Source organism: Rhineura floridana, chromosome 20, assembly GCF_030035675.1.
Source record: "Rhineura floridana isolate rRhiFlo1 chromosome 20, rRhiFlo1.hap2, whole genome shotgun sequence".
NCBI lineage: Eukaryota > Metazoa > Chordata > Lepidosauria > Squamata > Rhineuridae > Rhineura > Rhineura floridana.
This window is the reverse complement of record NC_084499.1, coordinates 4,654,981-4,674,938: the sequence shown is the minus strand read 5'-3', so window position 1 is coordinate 4,674,938 and position 19,958 is coordinate 4,654,981. Positions and strand designations below refer to the sequence as shown.

Genomic DNA, 19,958 nt, shown 5'->3' with positions numbered 1-19,958 from the left:
TGCCGTGTTGCACAGTGAAGGGGTGGGGAGGGGAACTGTGGTCAACGTGGGGGGTGGGGTTGCCTCTCTGCCTCGGATGACCTGGGCTTTTCCAGAGCCAGTAAAGCCCATACTGGGGAGCTTGCTTGCAGCATCTGGGCCAGAGGGTTGTAGGGGTGCTGCTGGGGCTTGTAAAGACAATACCGGGCATGAAACAGAAAAGGCTCGGAGGGGGGGGCTGACAGGCAGGGATGGGCAAATCTCTCCTTCTCAGTTTGTCCCCACTCCTCATTTTTTCCAGTCTTAAGTTCACGCATTTCTATATCAGTTTGCAATTTTTTTAAAAAGGCCTCATGAAAATTCATCACCATATTAGTGCAAATTCCCTCTCGTACACACATTTTTGTATGAAATTTTAACAAACGCACACCTTTTTGCAAAGCCATTTTTCCCTAATGGAATGCATTTTGGATGTTGTATTCATTAATACGCGCATTGAGAATGCACCTTTTACCCTAGTATATGCATTTTTGTACATGGCTTGCCTGGAGCACTGCACAGCAAAATCCGAGGGACAGCTGTGTTGCATCTTGCATGTTGTTTCGGAAAGTGTGAATTAGGTAAGTCTGCCTTTATACGCAAAATGAATAAAATTTCTCCCCCCATCCCTCCTCCTAAGCCTTGCGTCATCTTTAGATTTGACCATTTGTTGCTCGAGACTTAGCTGGAGTCTAGAAACGCACTCAGGCAACCCACAAACACATGCCCTGATGAGGCCACTGCGGCATCTGGAATTGCCTGGGAAAACTGAGTTGCCAGAACTTGGCTTGGCCTCTGTAGAAAAGGCAGCTCTTCAGAGAGTCACACCAATTGCCCCTCTGGCCACCAGGGGCTCACACACAGCCACTCTGCTCAGCAGTGTGGCCTTCCGTCTACCCAGAGAGGCCCCTTGCTTGTGGCCATGCCCTCATTTGCCACAAGCCAAGCTCTCCCCCTTCAAAAAAAGAGGCTTAGATAGGATTTGGCCACATTTGCTCCCAGGCCGCATTCTTGGACTCCAACTCTCATCAGCCCCAGAGACCATGGCCAGTGGGGATCGGAGTCCAACAGCCATCTGGGGGGCCACAGGTTCCCTAGCCCTGGTTTAGCCCAGAGGGGGGTGCACCTGTGTGGCATTGCTTCAGCCCTTTCCTTGTTCACCCTTGGCAACCCAGGGGTGCAGAGCGATTCACTTCCGTGGCCTGAAACAAAGATCTGGCAAGTTCACGGAGGCTAGAGCCAGCGGCTCCCTAAACACCGGAGGCAGAGGAAGGACCTCCATTTCAAGGGACTTATTATTTATTTACTATTTGATTTGATTTATATCCTGCCCTTCCTCCCAGTAGGAGCCCAGGGTGGCACAGGCCCACAGTGGAGGCAGGGGTGGCTGGGATCCAAAGCACATCCAGCCACCCTGTAAGCAAAGTTTTTTTTAAATTGTTTTAAAATTGACGGTGAGAGAGGATGAGATGTGGAGCTGGGTGCAAATGACTGGGACTCAAACCCCAAGTCATTCCCTAACACACTCCTGCCCTCAGCTAAACCTCCCTGAGAGAGATCTCGCTACAATGGTGCCACCGTGATCAACACTCAGCAGATGGAGGGGAGGGATAAATCACAACAGGACCCATTTACTACATTGTTAAAGTAAAGAAGCCCCCTCTGAATATGGACAGACTTCTCAAACCCCGGGCACACTTTTCACCCCAGAAGGGAGAATATTGTAGAGGAAACTCTTTCCACCCCACAGGGCACTCAGCTTGGAAGGTGGTGTGGGGTTGTGGTTTGGGGGGGGGATTTTATCGTCTCACCTCGGCTCCTTTCCTGACAATCTCTGAGGAGGGAGGGATGGAAAAGTGATTTTTAAAAATATTTTTTAATATACATTTTTGGATAGGGATGGTGAAGAAGAGGCTCTATTTGATTCAAATTCTTGCCCCTAGATGGGCCCAGCTGTTGATGGGGCCCCAACCCCATAACCCGCCCCCCCTCTCTCCATCAAATTCCCTTCCCTAACAAGGGCGGGGTGGGACCACAAATTTCTGTCATTTAACAGTTGGGGGGGCGCCGGTAAAAGGGTTAAGGGAAAATCTTTATGAACCCCCTTTTCCTCTTTCTAAGCGGCTTCCCACTTGTCAGAGCCCATCACCTCTTCAGGCCAGCAGCCAGGGGGCCCACCCGGACCCTGCCGCGGGACCGCCTTCAGAAGCAGCTCCGCATTTGCTGAAGAGATGAGCGTCGGATGTGGCGCATCTGGAGGGGAGAGGAAGCGTTCCTGCCTTAGGGTTTGGAGAACAATAGCCATGGCGGTAATTGTGAAGGGAGGGAGAAAAAATTAAAATAAACCAGGATTTATTTTTTTTTAGTCAACGGCGGGAATGCAAGTAATTTCTCAGAGGAGCCCCCCCCTTTCGTTCGGCGCCTTTGCAGAAAAGGTTGATATTTCTGTACACATTATAAGGGGGTTTAAATGAAAACGAAGAAGCTGACTGAATTCCCCTTCCTACCACTTTTGATTCCCGATATTATGGATTGCACTTCACCCCGTCTCCATCCCCCTCCCCGTTCTATTCCTGATCCCGCCTCTTAATAAGCCCTCAGAAAACTTTTCGAAGTTCGACGGCTGGGAAAACGGGAAGGCCGCTGCCCAGACAAACCGAGTCTTCGGGCCCCGTTTTTCCGGAGGAAGAGAAGCCGGGCCTTCCTCCCCCGTAATGCGGACGACTCATTTTAGGGGCCTTCCAAACACGCACAAACATCCACAACCTCGTATTTGCTTCACCAGATACAAGAGACGTTCAGCAGCGGCAGCGGCGCGGGTTCAAATTGCTCCAGAGACCGAAGAGCTCTTCTGCCGCACCGGCGCTTAATGAGCATCCTCCTCTACTTTACAGGCCACCCGCCACCCCCTCATCCCCCACCCCCACCCCAAAAAGCTCCTCCAGGGCTCCGCGCCCATCTCCGTCGCGCCGCGCTTTTTCCTGGCCTCGGCCAGCGGTCCCAAGAGGTCCTGCCGCCGCGTCCCCCCCACCGCACACTCGCGCCTCTTCCCAGTCTTAGGCCTTTCCGGCGCCTAGGGGTTGGGGTCTTCCCCCGCCCAGCTTTTCCTCTGGGTGCAAAAACGGCTCAACCCGGCTTCATTCAACCACGAGGAAAGGCGGGCAGCGCGTCTGCTCCAGCCCGCGGCCGCTGGCGCCCCGATTCAACTCCCTCCAAAGCTCGACGGCAGAGGCTCCCACAGGCCCGGCTTTTCCAAAACTGGTTCCCTCCAACCACACAAATTCTGGAAAAGCAGCGACGGCCGTCCGCACTGGGCACCGCACTGCCCCGCCGCTGCCGCCCACGCGGCCCCTTCCCACCGCTTCTCCGCTCCTAAACTCCGTCCGCCCCGACGAGTCCGCGCCGCCGCTGCCGCCCTCTTTACCTGCGTTGTAGGCAGCCAAGTCGGTGCCGGGCCCGGGGCTCTTCCTCTTCCTGGGCCGGCCCTTCTGCACGGTGCCCACGCCGTTGTAGTAGGGTAGTCCTAGCGGAGCGGCGGAGCCCAGCGCGGGCCCTTTGCCGGGGGCCCCCTCGCCGTGGTTGAAGTGCAGCTGGTACTCCCCCTGGAGCAGCGCCTCGAAGTGCAGCCGGCAGTAAACCAGGTTGTCTTTCATGCCGAAGTGGTCGCCCGTGGTCAGCATCTTGGCGCACGTCGAGCAGGTGAAACAGTTCAAGTGGTAAACCGAGTCTCGGGCGCGCATCACCATCTCCGAGGCCGAGATGCCCAGGTGGCAGCGGGCACAGCGCTGGACGGAGAATCTCCTGCGAGGGTGTTCAGAAAGGAGCAAAGACTCAGGAGGGCGGGAGGGAGAGCAGCCCCGCTGGGACCTACCCCGCTTTATTAATCACACACACATAGCTCCATTCACGTGCCCTGTAAGAGGGGAGGTCCCTTCCCGCGAGGAACTTACAGTCTCGAACTGCACTAAGCATGTGCAGAGAGCTTCCCCCGCTCCTACAGAGGAAAAGAGGCAACTTGCAGATGCTACGGCAGATCTTGGGCCAACCCCAACCTTGGCAGGAGCTTCGGCCGTCACGCACCTCCCCCCCCCAAAAAAATCCCTCCCTTTCCTACATGAAGAATTTGGGCGGCGCCCTACGTGGAAAGTTAGGCGCACCCCAAAGCCAGAGGACCCGGGGAGGGGTGGAAGGGAAGGCAATGAAGTCCTGGACTTCCATTTCCAGCGTCTTCTGAACGGCATCCAACTGGGGTGCGCAATTTTGAAGGAAAGGGAGCGGGGAGGCAGGAGAGAAATCTCCCAAGGAAACTCCCCCTTTGTGGTTTGTTTTGTTATTGTTGTCGTTGAGATCTCAAAATAAATATTATGGCGGCCTAGCGAAAACTCCCGCCTCCACCGCGGCCCTCAGCCAGCCGGATGCGGCTCATCCCTGGAGCGGCATCCCTCTGCGCTCTGGATAGGGCTCTGCAGCTCCAGGCTGAAGATCGCGCGCAGGGCCCGCCGCAGCACCAAAACGAGGGCCTCGATTCTAAACACGCTTTGGCCGGCGAAGCGGCTCCTTGGATGCCCCCTCCACACACCCCTTGTGCAGTTAGGGTGCCAGGCTAGACACCGGCCTTGCAGAGAGGGAGTCACTCCTAGAGGACGGTGGGCTCCTCCGGCAAAATGCAGGGAGCGAGCCCGGATGAGTTGGGGGTGGCGTCCTGCTCCTTCTGTTGAACCTCCCCCCCCCAGCAGGGCCCCACTGTCTCCTCTCCATAGGTCACCCGGCCGCGTTTGGGGCAGGAGGGGGGTGGGGTTGGTCATCACTGGTTTTTCGGAGCCGCACAGCGGCCCTTAGCCTGGCCCGGCTCGCCCTCCCCCTCGGGGGTCCCTGGCCCGGCCGTCGCGCGCCCTTACCTGTAGTAGTCCTCCTTGCAGTAGATGCTGCCGTCTTTGCTGAAGCAGGTGAGCTCGGACTCCAGGTTAAGCTTGCACTCGCAGCACTTGAGGCAGCGCATGTGCCACTGCTTGTCCACCGCCAGGAGGTAGTAGCGGTCCGAAATCTTGCCCCCGCAGCCGGCGCACAGGGCGGCCCGCTCGCTGCTGATGGAGGGCATGGCGTGCTGCGGAGGGAGCAGACAGACGAGGCGGGCGTCGGTTAGAGAGCCGGCAGCCGAGGCCCAGGCGCGCACCCCGGAGCCAGCCGCCAGCAGGGCGCACAGGGGGCCCCGGGGCGCCTCCCCTTCCTTGGTGCAAGGGCCGGGGGGGGGGGCTCCAGGCCCGGGATAGCGCGGGAGGAGGCTCTTGCCAGGCCGTAGAAGCAGCGAAAGGCGGATTCCGCCCTGGAGCGCGCTGGGAGGCCTGGCCCGCGGAAGCGAAAGGAAAAGCGCTCCGAACCGGGAGCCCTGGTGGCCAGGCCAAGCAGTCCCGAGAAAAGGCCCCTCTCCCCCCCCCGCTGTTCCCCTCTCCAATCCCCCCTAAGAAGCCGTACCAACATCCACCCCCCCCCAAGCAGCCGGGGAAAGGGGGCATAAGGGAGAAGGAGGCGCCCCTCAAGCCTGCCTTTCTCTCGCCCTCAGTCTAGATTGTGCCACACGGAAAGGGGGGGCGACGCCAGGGAAAGCGACGCCGAAGCGGGGGGGGGGAGGGAAGAGATCTAGTCGACAAGGTAGAAGGGGGAAAAAAACTGCGGCTTGAGAACAGAAGCCGATTGACGGATTTCACGGCCCGATAGAAACTCCTTGCAGATTTATTTATTTTGGGGGGGGGAAACGTGATTTTTAAATGCATCCCGTTATTGACAAGTCTCTGACTTTCTGTTTTAAAGAAAGGGACGAAGAAAAAGAGCAGAAAGGAGAGGAGAAGGCGGGAGGGGTCTTGAAAGCCATTTTGGCGCCCGGCTCCTTCCGAGTCTCCGCCGCTTCAGGCTGCGGTCTCGGCCCCGCTCACGCGGGAGAAAGCCCCGGCGAGCCGACCGCGCCTGGCTTCGGCGTTTAGTCCTTGCATGGCTCTGACCGAGGCAGGTCGCGGGTCTACGGGCACATGGCGCGATCCTAAGCTCGCTCAGTCCAGTGGCGCCGAAGGGGGCTTCCTCCCTGGGAGGCCGGATAGTGGGGCTGCCCCTTCCCTCTCCCGCTTAAAAAAAAAAAAAGAGGGAGATGAGCATGACCGAAATATGTGTTCGAATGCCCAGCACTATTTGAAGGAAGACGTCTTCTTAACGTTTGTGACAAAATACGCACATGTCTGAGTTGCAAATGGAGCAAAGCACTTTAAAAAAAAACGTAGCAAATTGAGCCCGGCTGGTCGTCTTTGTGGAGTCCTTTAATTCCCTACACCGGTGCATAAAAACCAGAAGAGACGGAAAAAGAGGGAAGGTAGGAAAATCCGTTTCATCCTGCCGGGTGCCTCAGGCCTCGGTCAGCCATCCCCAAATTTTCGGGCATCAGGACACCCGACGGCTCATTTATCCATTTTCTGCGTTGCGTTTTTTGCGCCTCTGAACAACACCGTTTTAAGAACGAAAGTCAGGTGAAGGAGCAAAACAGAAAGCAAACGAAAAATAAAAACCTTAACAAAAAAAATCTTTTCTTTTCTGCCTCGCAAATGCCAGAAATATTCGAAGTAAAAACGAAAATATAAAAATTGAAAAGGCAGTGGTAAGCGCCAGGCTTTTATTAATGTGAATTGGTTCGTCGCAATTTTCAGTTACATCCCAAAACAAACCAAAACAGGTGAAATAAAAAGTTTATTTTACGAAGTGGCGGAAGCATTATTCTTTTTTTCAAGGCTGGGGGTGGAAGCGCCACCCGCGGAGGGGGACTTACAGCCACAGAGAAAAGGGAAAAGGTTCCGTGCCGATCGGCGGGCCGCGCCAGGGGCAAGGAGGAAGAGAGACGAGCAGAGAGCCAGGAACCACCCTCCGAGGCGAACCCCCGCTCAGAAGGCATCTGAAGTCTTGCTTGGTTTTAAATTAAACAAGAGGAGCCGGATTTTTCCCTACCAAAAATATCACCAGAAAGCCTTTGAAGTGTCACTGTAAATATCTTGCCGGTGCTGAGCCTGACTTTAATCTTTTCGTTTTAAAAAAAAATTAAATTAAGACCGACTTTACCTGTGTGTTTTTTTATTTTAAAGGGGAAATAAGAAGGACAGAAGGAAAGAAAAATAAATTTAGTTATCAGCCAAAATACCCGAAAACCGCCTGTGTGAATATTTGGCCATTCTTTCCACTCTCCTCATTTAAGTTTCTCTTGGATCCGGAGCCTCTTCGGGTCAGCCCCTCCCCTCCATTTTTCTTACATGGATGCATATATTATTATTATTATTATTATTATTATTATTATTATTATTATTATCATCGTCTATCCAAACAGGCTGCGCCTTTCCTCAGCCTTCGGGCTCCCCCGATTTCTTCCTCGGGTTTTATTTCTTCATTGCGGGGGATTTTTTTTAAAATAAACCCAGGCATCTCTCTGTCTATCCCTCAATCAACATCCAGCCGCGGGTTCCCCTCCCCCTCCCTTTCCCCAAACTTTGGGGTCTAGGCCTTCCTCGGCCGGCCGGGGGGGAGCAGCGGCGCCTGCCCCTCCCGGGGGCTCCTCCTCCTCTTCCTCCCCCTCGGCGGGTCCTACCGTTTCCGTCTCGCCGCGGTCTATGGCCGAGCTGATGGCGGGCGCCTCGCCTTTGGCTCGCCGGTCCATCTCGTCGATGACGCCCTGCATCTCCGAGCCGGCCAGACTGTGGAAGAGCATGGCCGGGCCGGGCTGGGGCCGGCGGGAGCCGGTCGGGAGGCCCCGCGGTTCTGGTGCTCCGCCTGCAGCCCCCGGCGGTCTCGCCGCTCCCGTTACTCGCGATGCGAGGCCATTCCTCCGGCGGGGCCGTCCCGTCCCACGTCGCCTCGCCTTCTTTCCTTTCTTCCCGGTTGCCTGGTCGGTTTGGCGAGATCGGTCAGGCCGGGCCAGTTGGCGGATGGAGGGAGGGATGGGCGGCGTCAAAGCATCAGGGCGTCTGCCAGCCCGCCTGGCCCCACTGCAGCGCCGGGTGGCACGGATGGACGGCGACCACAGCGAGCACTCTGGTTGCGCTGAGCTCCCGCTGGTGCTGGGGCCCGACGGACAGGCGGGCGGCCGCAGACAGGAGGCCTAAGCGAGGCTGGCCCAGCGGCCCCGCTCTCGGAGTTCTGGGGGCAGCTGGACGGGCCGGGTGCGCGGCAGGGCCGGCCTGAGTGCTCCTCTCCAGGCAGCAGGCGCGGCGGCGGCGGCTGCTCCGGGGACCGAGGAACGGGGGCGGGAGCGCGAGCCAGCGAGCGAGAGCGCTGGAGGAGGGGAGGGCCGGGCGACCGGGAGGAGAAGGAGGGGGAGGAGCCGCGATCCGGGCAGGAGCCGCTGTAGTCCCAGCCCAGCGCATGGCTCCGCGCCTTTTCTAGCGCCGCTCTGACATCACGTCGGGCGCGGCGCCCATTGGCTGCTCAGCTCCGGGCCAGGCCCGGCCACCATGTGCTCGCGCGGCCCGGGCAGGACGGAGGCCCGCCGGTGGCCCGCCCCCGGCAAGCACCCGGAGACCTTGAGGGCCCTTCCCGGCCGCCCTGTCGAGGCCAGGCCCAGTCTGGCTGCCTCCTGCAAGGGAAGGCCTGGATTGAGAGGATGCAGCCCCCCCACCCCGGACCGAGGTCTTCGAGGAAGGAGCCTGGTTCGGGGGCCACCCCAAGCCCTCCCCGCCGGGGTGGGAGAGGAGGGCTTCCCTCTTGCCCCCCCCCAGGAAAGCAAGGCGGCCCGAGGCCCGCGAGACGGACAGACGCCGAGCCAGTGAGTACTTGCGCCGCCTTTGCAGCCCCGCGGAAGCCGGGCCTGTCCGGCCGGAGAATACTCCCTCGGCCGTGCCACTCTAAAGGGCTCAAGCAGAACACCCCGGGGTGGCAGGCCATCGTCCCACCGGGCGGAGAGAAGTGGGTGGGGAATGGGGAGAACGGAGAGCCAGACCGGCAAAGGGATTAGAAGGAAGAGCTCCTGCGCAGAGGGGCCTGATGGAGGCACCCGACGACACCAAGGTGGCCTTGCAGTTCAATGCCGCGAGCATGAGTGCAACTACCGTTTCCTCAGCCCCAGAACTTGTCACACGAAGTGGGAGGCAAAGATCCCGTAAGCCCTCCTGTCCTCCTTGTTTCCCCCAGTTCTTAAGGCAGCCTTTGCCAACCTGGTGCCCTCCAGGTGTTTGGTCTACACCTCCCATCAGCCCTCGCCAACATGGCCAAAAGCATCTGGAAGGCAGCAGGTTGGCGACCGTCTGATCCCAAGAGGGACCAAGGGACCGCTTGCAGGCTATTCTGCTCCCCGGGGTTGGACCAAGGCTCCCTTGGAACATTCGGTTTCCTTGGCTGGTTCCGTTATCTTTTTCGGGCTTGCAAGCTCGCCCTCGGGTAATTCCGCGCCTGCCTCCCTCCCGGCGGGATCTTCCACATGGAAACGCCCCTTTGCGCGTCCCCGGGAGGCGCCCATTAATCTCCGGCCCCCAAAACCGGCACCCCCAAATACAGGCGGGGCTCAGGCGGGTTCAAAGAAGGCGCCCGGCCCGCCCAGGAGGACAAGGAGCGGGCCCGGCTTGGGCCTTCCACTCCGCGTCCTCCCCCTTTGGACGGGGAGGAGCTTCCACCACAAGCTGTCTGGAAAAGCCTCTTCTTAAATCGGGAAGGGAGGGAAGAAAAAGAAACAGATTGTGGGAGGAAATGAAGGGGAGGGGGGAGGAAAGAGAAAGATGGGGAGAAAGGAAAGAAGGCGCTCGTTATGGGCCTTCCCCTCTTTTTAGCTTTCCTCGATTGCTCAGACCCGTTCCCAACGGGATCCCGCCCTCCTCTCCGACCCCGCACACATTTCGGGTGCTGACGCATCCCTTGGAGGTCCCGAGGTCGACCGTACATCCTCCGTCCTCCAGGGACAAGATCCAGGCACGGAACTGCAAAGGAGACCCGCCCCCGGTGGGTTAAGCAGGCACGGAAAGGCTGCTCCAACAACCCTGGCACACTTGACGCCCAGGATCAAGTCCCATTGGACGCCGTGCGCCTCCCTTCGGAGAGAGCCAGGATAGCTCTGGCGGCCTCTTCCTCCACGGTGAAACCAATGGGCTTAAAAGCGTCCAACTGGTATCTGGGTGCGTCTTTTGCGTGGGTGCTAATGAGACCCCCAGGGGCACCGACGGGGAAGATCTTAGGATGGAGGAGCCGTGGATGTGGGGAGCAGGGAGGTGAGGCGGCGATGACGTCACCCTGGTCCCTTGGACGTTTCCATTTTCCCATGGCAATGACGTCACAGGAAGCGGCCTTACATCACGCCAGACCAATATTGCCTACAGGAAGTGGCGGTGGCTCTCCGGGCTTCCAGGCAGGGGGCATGCCCAGCTCTGCCAGGCGACTTCCAGGACTGAACCTCGGGCCTGAGGCCTGCAAGGCAGATGCCCCGTCCCTGCGCGACGGCCCTCGGAGAGGAGGCAGAGAAGAGGTTCCTCCTGCTCCGAACGAGGCGCCAGGCGTCGGCCGAACTCTGGTGTGCGAGTAGAGCACCCCCTTGGCTGCGGGCAGGGCTGGGACATCCGGGGGAGCCTCTGCCAGCCAGTGCAGGCAGCAGGGAGCTACAGGGACTGGCGGTCTGACTCGGGGAAAGGCAGCTGCCCTGTAGGGGAGGGGGGCACGGTTCAGGGGCAGCATTTCCAGGCAGGACGGGAAAGACTCCCGCCTGAAGCCGCTGCCAGTCAGTGCAGGTACAACTAGGCTGAGCGGACCGACGAGTCTGACCTGATGCAAGGCCGCTTCCTGCGGGGCTGTGCGGCTTGCTAGGTGTGTGTGGGTGTGTCTGAGGAGGAGGGGGGGTCTGCCTCGCGTGGCGCACCCCGAGACGCTTCGGCAGGCTGCCCCCCCTCAACGTATGGCGGAGCGGCGAAATCTCAGCCCCGCCAGCAGAGAAGGGTCCCGGCCCCAGGACCGGCTAATTAGCTCGAAGGGGCTGGAGTCCCTATTTTATGTAATTAGGTTGATTGAATGCCTGGAAACAGCGAGGCGAGGGCTGTAATTTCAGAGGCATGGGGGCGAAATCCCCCGCCCTCCCACCGGCAGCTCACCAGCTCCCCTTTCCGCGCCCTCTCCACTCATCATCTGCTTAAGTGAAGTGCAAAGGCAAGGCGGCACCCAAAGAGGGATAGAATAGACCCCCGTTCCTGGCAGTGTCTGCTGCTGACATCTGAGGGATACATAATAATAATAATAATAATAATATATTTTTAATCGGTGTCTTTCTCAGAAGGAAGCTCCTCTCCTTCTTCAGGGGAGGGGGAAACCCCCCCCAGCAAGCCACCCCTTCACCTGTCCCGGGTGGGAGGCGACAGGTGAGCGGCTACCGGCCCAGCCAGGGCCATCTGCCGCCCGACAGCCCCCAAAGGCCGGGCCCGCTCCCGCGACAGAAGCCGAACAAAGGGAGCGCTTTACCGAGGGAGGCGGCAGCCGCGCTAATTGCGGGGTTTCAGGTGGTCTCCATCTGTCTGCAGGGATGCCAAAGGGAATGGGGGGGACACGCACCGCCCCCCGCCTGGCCCAGGCAGCAGTTGGGAAGGCGCGCGCGGGGCCCGGCACTTCCCAGGACAAAGCCCGACTCCAGATTAGCACCGGATTGCAACGGGGCCCGGCTGCCTGCTGCGGAGCTGGGCCTGGGGGCACCCAGACCCGGCAAGGCAGAGAAGGGGCCCTGGCCCTCGCGCGCAAATGGGGGCCTTCTCCTCGCTAGGCCGCTGGGAATTTTGGGCGCCGAGATCGCATCCACGGCCAAGAGAGCCGGGGCGCGGGAGGCGCCCAAAGGCCTGGGTGTGGGGCTCCCAGCCCTTGCCTCTCCAGCCCAGCCCCAACAGACGCCGGGCCGGTGCGCGCTGAGTTCTTGCCTCCCTCTCGCCAGTTTCTCCAGGGTTGTGTTTTTAAATGTTTCCATTAAAAATTATTATTATTATTAGTCGTAGTAGTAATAGCATTTACACGAATGGACAGCAGACAGTTCCAGCATTTTTGGAAAGAGGCTTATCTGGATGAGAGGAAGGGCCCCCCAGCCTCTCCTTCCTTTCCTCCCCACCACCATCCCCCAGCGCTGCGCAAAATTGCTGTCTCCTGCGGAGGGGAGGGGAGGGGCTTCCCCACCTGTCGCCATCTCTTCACTCCCGGGAAGATGACGAGCCAAGGCCTGGAGCCGCCCCCTCCTCCCACTGCCAGATTCTCGACGGCGCCTGGAGTTGGGTGACCCGGCGACCTCTCCTTGGACTGAGCCACGGCGGGGATCTTTCCAAGAGGCTCTGAAATAACCAAGGTGGGCAAGTCAGGCCGAGGAGGCGAGGGCCCGTGGCCGCATCCTGGCTGCAGCCGGCCGGCTCTTCCCACCGTGTCCGGGACGGCGGGGCGGGGCAGGGCTGGGATCGCCTTCCCATCCCCAGCCGCCGCCGCCTTTCTTTCCTGGAGCCCCTCTGGGGGAGGCGCTGCTTTGGCTGTCCGGGCCCTGCGGAAGGCAAGCCGGCAAAGAAAGCCACTGTAGGGCGCTCGGAAAAGCTGCCTGTCAGCACTAAGTCGGCTCCGAGCCTCCTCCGCCCTGCGTCGAGGAATTAGGCATCTAGATGTCGGCAGGCCGGAGGGCTGGGCCCAATTGTAGGGCAAAGGAGGGGCCACCAAGACAGGCTGCCCCCCCAAGAGAGAAAGGGGGGATGTTCCTCCAGGACTTTGGCTAGATCTGCTCCAGGGGGCGCGGGGTTTTAAAGGGCTGTCCTAAAAGCCTCTCCCTCCCCCCTTTCTCTCCAAGTATCCGAGAGAGACGAGCAATCTTCCCCGCGCGACCCTGTCCTGGGGCCTGTTAAAGGCACGCAATTTAAAACAAAACAAGACACGCGAGATAGAGCGCGCAGTGGCAGAAGCGCCACAAAGGTTGGAAGGCGCCTTTCTTCTCGTTTAAGCCACGAGGATTAATAATGTATAAAACACAACTGGAGGAAGCCAGGGAGTGTAACGTGGCCTGCTGTGTTCAAAATATTGAAAAGTGGCTTTTGTTTGCTGTAATATCTGCTGTTCTGTTATTGTTTTATAATTTTTTAGTTATTAGGAAATTATTTTTTCGATGGTTGCTTTTGAGATGTATTTCTGTTCACCCTGTTGTAAGCCGCTTTGAGCACAATTTTTGTGGAAAGGCGGCATACAAATAAAATGATGAATAAATGAATGAATGAATGACTGCCAGGGAGTGAGGGCTGGTCTCTTGTTGCGGGCTTGTCAAAGTTGCGCTCTCTCGCTCTCGCTCTCTCTGTCCGTCTGCTTCTACTCCAGGTCTATCAATGCCTCTCCAGAGGCGAGCAGAGTGGAGCCTGTTTCTGGACACAGTTTTGCCAAAGCGTTGACAAAAATGTTTATTTAAAAAACTTATTGCAGGGGACTAGCGGAGGCAATAGTGAAGGAGGGAAGGTCCACTCCACCCTTGTATTTTTACGTAAATACCAGATTTGGAGTCCTGGGTCCGCAAAGGCACAGCGGCTTCAGGAAGCGCCTCTCCGGGGTTGTGCTTTCCCCAGCCTTAGCAGTACATGTCCTTCTTTCTAAGGAAGAACTCAAAAGCAACCCTAAACAAGCCCCACCCTATCTCATCAGACAGAAGGAGACTGGTATTCTCCGTGCCTAGCCCAGCCCTGAAGGCTCGCCAGCGGGATGGAAAGGAGAGCTGGGCCGGCTTGGGCTTGGTTTCTTGAGGATTTGACATCCATCTCGCTCTCTGCACATACCGAGGAGGACTTCTCGAGCAAAGCTGCCCATGATCGGGCTGCCGCAAGAGTGTGGGCTTGAGGGCCTTTCCTCGCCAGTAAACTCCGCTGGGATCCCGGCGGAAAGCGCTCGGGATTGGGTTGTGCGCTCCTCCCCAGCCCGACAGGAACATCAAGAGCTGAAAAGGGGGAATTCCCTTCCCCCTCCCCCCGCCAGACTCCTGCCCCCCCCAGCCTCGCCTTGCAACCTTCTCAGTCGCTGCTTCATCCTGGCGAGGGGCGCCCCGCGGCTGCCTCCAGCCCCCCAGCCTCCGAATAAACAAGTTTACGAGCCTCCGTGGGAGCCAATCGGTGAGGTTCGGGGGGCTGCGGCTGTGTGGGGTGGCTTGTGGGCTGGGTAAATATTGTGGCAGAAGGAAGAAGAAGGAGAAGCAGAGGTAGACGAGAGGGGGCGGGAAGCGGCCCTTCTGCAGAAGGTTAGGCCGGGGAGCGAGGCCCTGCAGCTCCCTCCGGACGCTCTCCCCGAGAAGGGCCGCCCATGGAAGGCCAATCGCTCTCCAGGAAGCCCTTCTTCCAGGGGGCGATTGCGCAGCGCGGGGGCCTGCGCCTGGCCAACATTGCGGGATGCGGTAGAGGGGATGGGGTGGATCGTCTCCTCCGCAACCTCTCCCGATAGAAGCCGGCTGCCGGCAAAGTCTCCTGCGCAAGCCCCGGTGGCAAGAAAGGGGGGGCACACCAATGGCTTCGTGCGCACCCGCACACAACACCTCTCTCGCATATGAGTGCTCTCGGGACCACCTTTGGAGGGTGGCCGGGATGGAATTTGCCTTGTGCGCCTGTAACCTGCTATTTCCGTCCTCAATGCAGGCCCTTCTGTCTAGCTGAAATCCATTTGTCTATTTATTTTTCTGCGTTTTCATTTTGTTACGGAATCCTCAGGTTTCGGTTCAAAACAATGCACGCACTCTCCACGCGCGCAGCGAGGCAGTTGCCTTGGAGTTTCCCGCGAGCAACGGCGTTTCGTTTTATTTTTGCCTCCCTCCCTTCCTTTTTTCCTGCCCCCTCAACAGATAATTTCTAAGCGCAGTTTCCCGACAAAGAGACGGTATTCAAAGGACGGTCCTGGGATGCGGCGCTCAGCCCAGTAGCCTAGCAGCCCGCGCAGAGTTCAAAGGAGAGGAGCGGGCCCTTTGGGTCGCGAGGGAAGGCTCCGGAAATACTTGGGAGTAAACCGCAGCGGGTGAGGCAGCCTAGGCTTCGGTCGCCTGCTCGCCTCATCCCCCACTTTACTAGCCAACTCTGCACTCTCTGTCTCGATTCAGTTAATTGAAATTCCGGTTCAAGGCGCGATTGCTGACCCATGGAATCTAATCCTCCCTTTCTCTCCCACCCCCTTTCCCAAGACTACCTGGCCATGGCGCATTTATTCCCCATACTCCCTAATTGGAGCCCTCCCTCTCTTTACGAACCCGCCATTGATTCCTACCCCGCCGCGCACAACTGCTCTGTTTCCTCCTCGCGAAACACCTGCGCGGGCGACCATATCCGCAGCCCCAGCCCAGGAACTTTCGATGGCAGGACAAGATCAGCCCCCCCCACCTGCATCTGAGGATTGGGAGGGGGGAAACAGCGGCGGGGGCTGGGGGGGCACATAAAAATGTTCCAGAGACTAGCAGGACCTCCTTGCCAGAGATCTTTGCAGGGGGGCCCATCCCTCCTGCCCCCCGCCTCTGCGCTGACCCAGCGCACTCCCTCCTGTCTCGCGAGGAGCAATTAGCGGCTCTTTTAATTAATGAGCCATCCTCTGAACCGGGCCTCAGCCCGCTCCTTCCTCATAAATGGAGGCAAAAAGCCGGTCAATCGCGAGAAAGACAGAAAGCCGTTTACACGGCCTCGGATGGAACGAGAAGCAGGCGGGGAAAGCGAAGCGAGAGGAAGGTAGCGGGTGGCCGCGGGCGAGCGCGGGGCCCACGGCGTAGACCCAACGGGATACCTCCAAAGGGATACCTCCAAAGGAGAGAGGGCCTGGCGAGGCGGGAGAGGACAAGGGAGACGCCCACCACGGTGCGTTCTGATGCGGCCCGGGCCAAGAGGCGGTGCCAAATACCGCAGGCCGGCTGGGCCGTGGCCTGGTTTGCCACCGAGAAGCCCGTCAGACGGTGACCTTCTGGAGCAACCTCCCCATCGGGGCCCTGCTGTGCGTGCTGCGTTTTGGGGTCCTCCTCCACAACCTCTTTGGTGCTTCGTTTGCTTTTGGGGATCCACAAGAACAACGCCGAGCGTGGGTTTTATGGAGGGGAGGGGAGCCCGGATGGATCCAGTCCCCCGGCTCCCTCCACTGCCAGCTCCCCCCCCCGCGAGGTTTGTTGCTGTTGTTTTAATGAAATGCGGCGAGGAGACGCCGGTGGAGACCTCTTTCCAGTGAAGGAGACATCAAACGCTGCTCCGGACCTCACAGCGCCTCTCCCGACCGCCTTCCGACGTGTCGGGGGCAACCCATCGCTCGGAAGGAATTCCTCCCCCGAACCCCCCCCCCCGAACATGAGGCAACATTCTCGGAGGAATGATTCTTGGGGACCTTTCCGAGACCCCATCTCTTAAGAGGAGGCAGAATTCCTCGGGACGCCCCAAGCCGCTCGCCACTCTCCCCACACCTGGGGGGCACACCCGAGGGATATTTCAAAAGGCTGATTCGACCAGGCAAGCGAGCCCTTTGCTCTTCTCCGCTCTCGGGAGGCAAAGCCGTGGGGGATGCCCACATTACAGGAGCGACAATTTGGCAAAGAGGACAAGGGGCCCTTGTCTCCTAGCCCCCCCCAGTCCTTTCCTAACCGCGTCTCTAACGGTCTAAGAAGGCGGCCCTCGCCGGGAGTCCCTATTGCCTTATTTCTCTGTTCCTCGCCCCCCCCCAGCACTTGCAACGAATGCCAGAGCCTCTTCCATCTGTGACACCTCGAAGGGGGCTCCAGCAGGCAGGGCCCTCCCCTTCATCTTCCTCGCCGTCCAGATCGTGAGGGGAGGAACCCAAGGAGCAGAACCCAGGCCAAGGGGCGCAACCCCCACCGAGTGCCCAGCGGAATTCCCACACGGGGCTGGAGCCAATGGGCGGTTGGATCCCTTGGCTGCTCCAAATGCCCAGCCGCATCCATGCAGGGGCCCTCAGGCCCTGGATGGCGAGGAGCTCAGGGTTCAGGGCCAGCGATCGACGCCAGGACTTCGTAGGGCGCACGTGCGCAGACACCAAAAGTGGCCCCCAGGCAAACCCGACAGGTAGGCGGGCTGGGCGCCCTGAAGAAAGGAAGGGGCGGAAGAGCTGTTTCTCCCTCCCTCCCTCTCTTTTCCTTTCACCACTGGCTGACCTGAGCTCCAGGAGCTCAGCTCTCAGGCGGCAGGAGAGCCAGCCGGGGCAGCCAGGATCCAGCCGTGCCGTCTAAGGGAGGCGGGACCGTGGCGCCCTTGCCCTGACCCTCGGCCTAAGTCCCTCACACCACCACCGCAAGGGCGGCGCGCTGCTCCGGGGCAGGATGGCCCAGGGTGCGCTGGCCTTGGCCGGTGCGTTTCCCCGTTGCCCCTCTTCCTGCCGCCAGCCGCGGCCACCCAGCTACCCTGAGAAGCAGCGCAGTCGAGGCGGGAGGCGGGCTGGCTTTCCGGGGCAGGGGGTCCGTCTTTACCTCCCCGGCGGCGCTCCTCCATAACGGACCGCCCCGGAGTTGGCCGGGCGCCTCCGAAGTCAAGGCGGAAGGGGCCACGTGGAGAATTTCCATGCAGTCGATCAAGTGGGCGGGGGGAGTTGCGAGCCGAAAGACAAAAGAGAGATGGGGGGACGGATTAGCGGCTTCAGAGACCGCTCGGCGCTTTCGTCGCTCCAGAAGCCAAGCGGGGCTCCCCCCAAAAGAGAAGCACAAGGAGGCCCCTAAAGGGACCCCAGTTTAAAGCCTTCTCTAGTGGTTGAAGGACACCCACAAGGCTTGGGGCCGGGGGGAGGGGAGAGGAGAGCGAGTCGGGCCCAAGCTGACGCCGAAGCTTGGGCAGGAAAGCCAGCGCAGAGGGGCGACTGTCCGCGGCCGCCGTGGCCAGCACTTTGTTTCCCGAGGCGGGGAGGTGGGCTAGAGAGAGTCAGAGGCGGCGGAGCCCCACACCGCCCCATAGCACCCAGCGCGGCTCCCTCCCCGCGGTCGCCCGGCCAGGGAGGGACACCCGACAAGAGAGACGGGGCGGGCGGTGGGAGAGCTGGAAGGGAACCGGCGCAAAGGAAGCGGATGGGAAGGTGCTCGCACCGGAGGAGGAGGCCCAGGCAGGCCTCTGCCCTGGGGAGTACCTGATTGTCCCTACCCCCCCCCAAACACACCCAGCAGCCAATAATAATAATAATAATCGTTTTAGGACAAAACCACAGGGATTTATTCGAGGGAAAGCGGATCCGAGCCCTAACCCCCCCCCCCCATGGACGGAAGGAAAAGAACCAATTGGGCAGGGAGGAAGAGAGGATCACCGGGGAGGGGGAAATAAAGGGGGGAAATCGAAGCAGGGGAAATGGGAGGAGGAAGGCAAAGGAGCCTGGAGCGCGAGGGGAGAGCAGCGGGGCGCGGAGGAGCGGACCTACCAGGACAGAGGCGCCGAGCCCCAGCGAGTAGCCGGCCGATCCCTCCTCTCTGCCCCTTGGCCTGCCTCCGGACGTGCCTACGGAGCGGCCCGCGGGCCGGTCGAAGCTATCCCGCCGGCGGCGGCAGCGCCCTCGCCAGCGGGAGGCGCCGCCGCCGCCCGCCTCCTGCTCCTCCTCGCCGCTCCCGCCCCGTCGCCGTCAAGCCCCGCAGACGAGGAGCGCAAGGCGGGAGGGGGCACCTCCTGGCCCTCTCCCCCTCCCCTCCCTGCGCACCTGGGCGCCGCCTTACCTGCCGCCGCCTGGCAATCCAGCGCGGGGGGGGGGGCGCCAGCCCCGACGGCAGCGGGCAGCGAGGGAGCCGCAGGGCAAGCGGGGGCAGAGCGGAAGAGCCGGCGGGCGAGGCGGGGGCGCGAAGCTGGAGGCAGGCGGTCCGGAAGAGGCGAGGGTTAGGGTCCGGAGTGCCCTCCTGCCGCCCCGCTCATCTCCCACCCGTGTGCCCAGCACTGATGGAGCTTTGGGGAAAGAGGGGAGGGCTGGCGGGGAAGGAGGTTTCTAAAGATCGGGAACCGGGGATGGGGGGGACCGTGAACAAGAAGATTTCCCCGCCCCAGTCTTTCAAGAAGTCATCCAGCGAAACGGCCTGCCGGCCAATAGGTTCAGACTGCGACGCAGACATCCCACCGTCACCACGGGGCGAAAAAGGTCAGTATCCCTCAGAACTCATTGCCACTGGATGCTAGGGTGGCCCAAAGCAGGGGTGGGCGAATACTGCTGGACTCCAACTCCCATCATTGTATATTTATTTATGTATTTGTCCGTTTATATATTAGATTTATTCCTCGCTTGATCATCAAAGGTCTCCAAACGACTTGCAACAAGGTTATAAACGAAAACGGATATATATATATTACTATAAAAACCAAGCAATAGTACAACATTCCCACCTACCCCCCCTGCAGCCACAGGAAGCTATGGCAGCCCACTAATAACAGACAACATCATTGCAGTCTATCAAATGCCTGGGGGAAACTTAAAGCGTTACCTGGCATAGAAAACGTCAGTGAAGTTTCCAGGCGGACCTAACTGGAGAGTCTCTTCCACAAATGGGGAGCCACAACTGAAAAGGTCTGGCCATTGTTATGTAAATTTGTATAAATGAGCAGAGATCGGCAACGGTCTGAGCTGCGTTAGTGCCAGTGTGTGCGCTTACCTAAGTGGCAGGCTTTTACCCTGCATTGAGAGCACTGAGAATTTAAGACTTAGTAAAATAAGAAAAGCTACTTGAATTGTAGAAATACATAGCAGATAGGAAAGGCATACCTAGTTCTAACTACCTAGCTAAGTTGGAGGCAAAACGCCCAGGTTTGGGAGTCGCCCTCATGGCTCAGGAGGGAGAGCAAAGACAGAGATGTCTCCTCTCCGACAGTCGAAGAAGAGAAGAAGGGCGGAAGGAGGAGGGGCAGATAAGCTTCCCTAAGAATATCAGTTTGGACGGAAGGAAGTCAGTCAGAGCATCACAGGTAAAGGTAGTCAAGCCTAGCCATCTGGAGGACCCTCACTCTATCTCCCTTCTGGAACATAAACAAAAGAAC

General features: G+C 59.3%; 1 protein-coding gene across 2 annotated transcripts in view; it reads right to left on the bottom strand.

Annotated features, from left to right (window-relative positions):
* The window catches only part of LHX2 (LIM homeobox 2), a 69,389-nt gene extending 50,900 nt beyond the window's left edge, over window positions 1–18,489 (bottom strand). Inside the window, exons 1-3 of one of the 2 annotated variants that reach the window (XM_061603749.1) lie at window positions 18,367–18,489; window positions 4,917–5,122; window positions 3,443–3,819 (exon numbers count right to left, since the gene is read on the bottom strand). In XM_061603749.1, coding sequence (XP_061459733.1) covers window positions 3,443–3,819; window positions 4,917–5,116 — 577 coding nt within the window. In that variant the 5' untranslated portion in view covers window positions 5,117–5,122; window positions 18,367–18,489. Of the gene's footprint in view, window positions 1–3,442; window positions 3,820–4,916; window positions 5,123–7,633; window positions 8,124–18,366 lie in introns of those variants that run through there. The other variant, XM_061603750.1, reaches the window with a different exon arrangement.
* Between the last annotated feature and the right edge of the window lie 1,469 nt (window positions 18,490–19,958).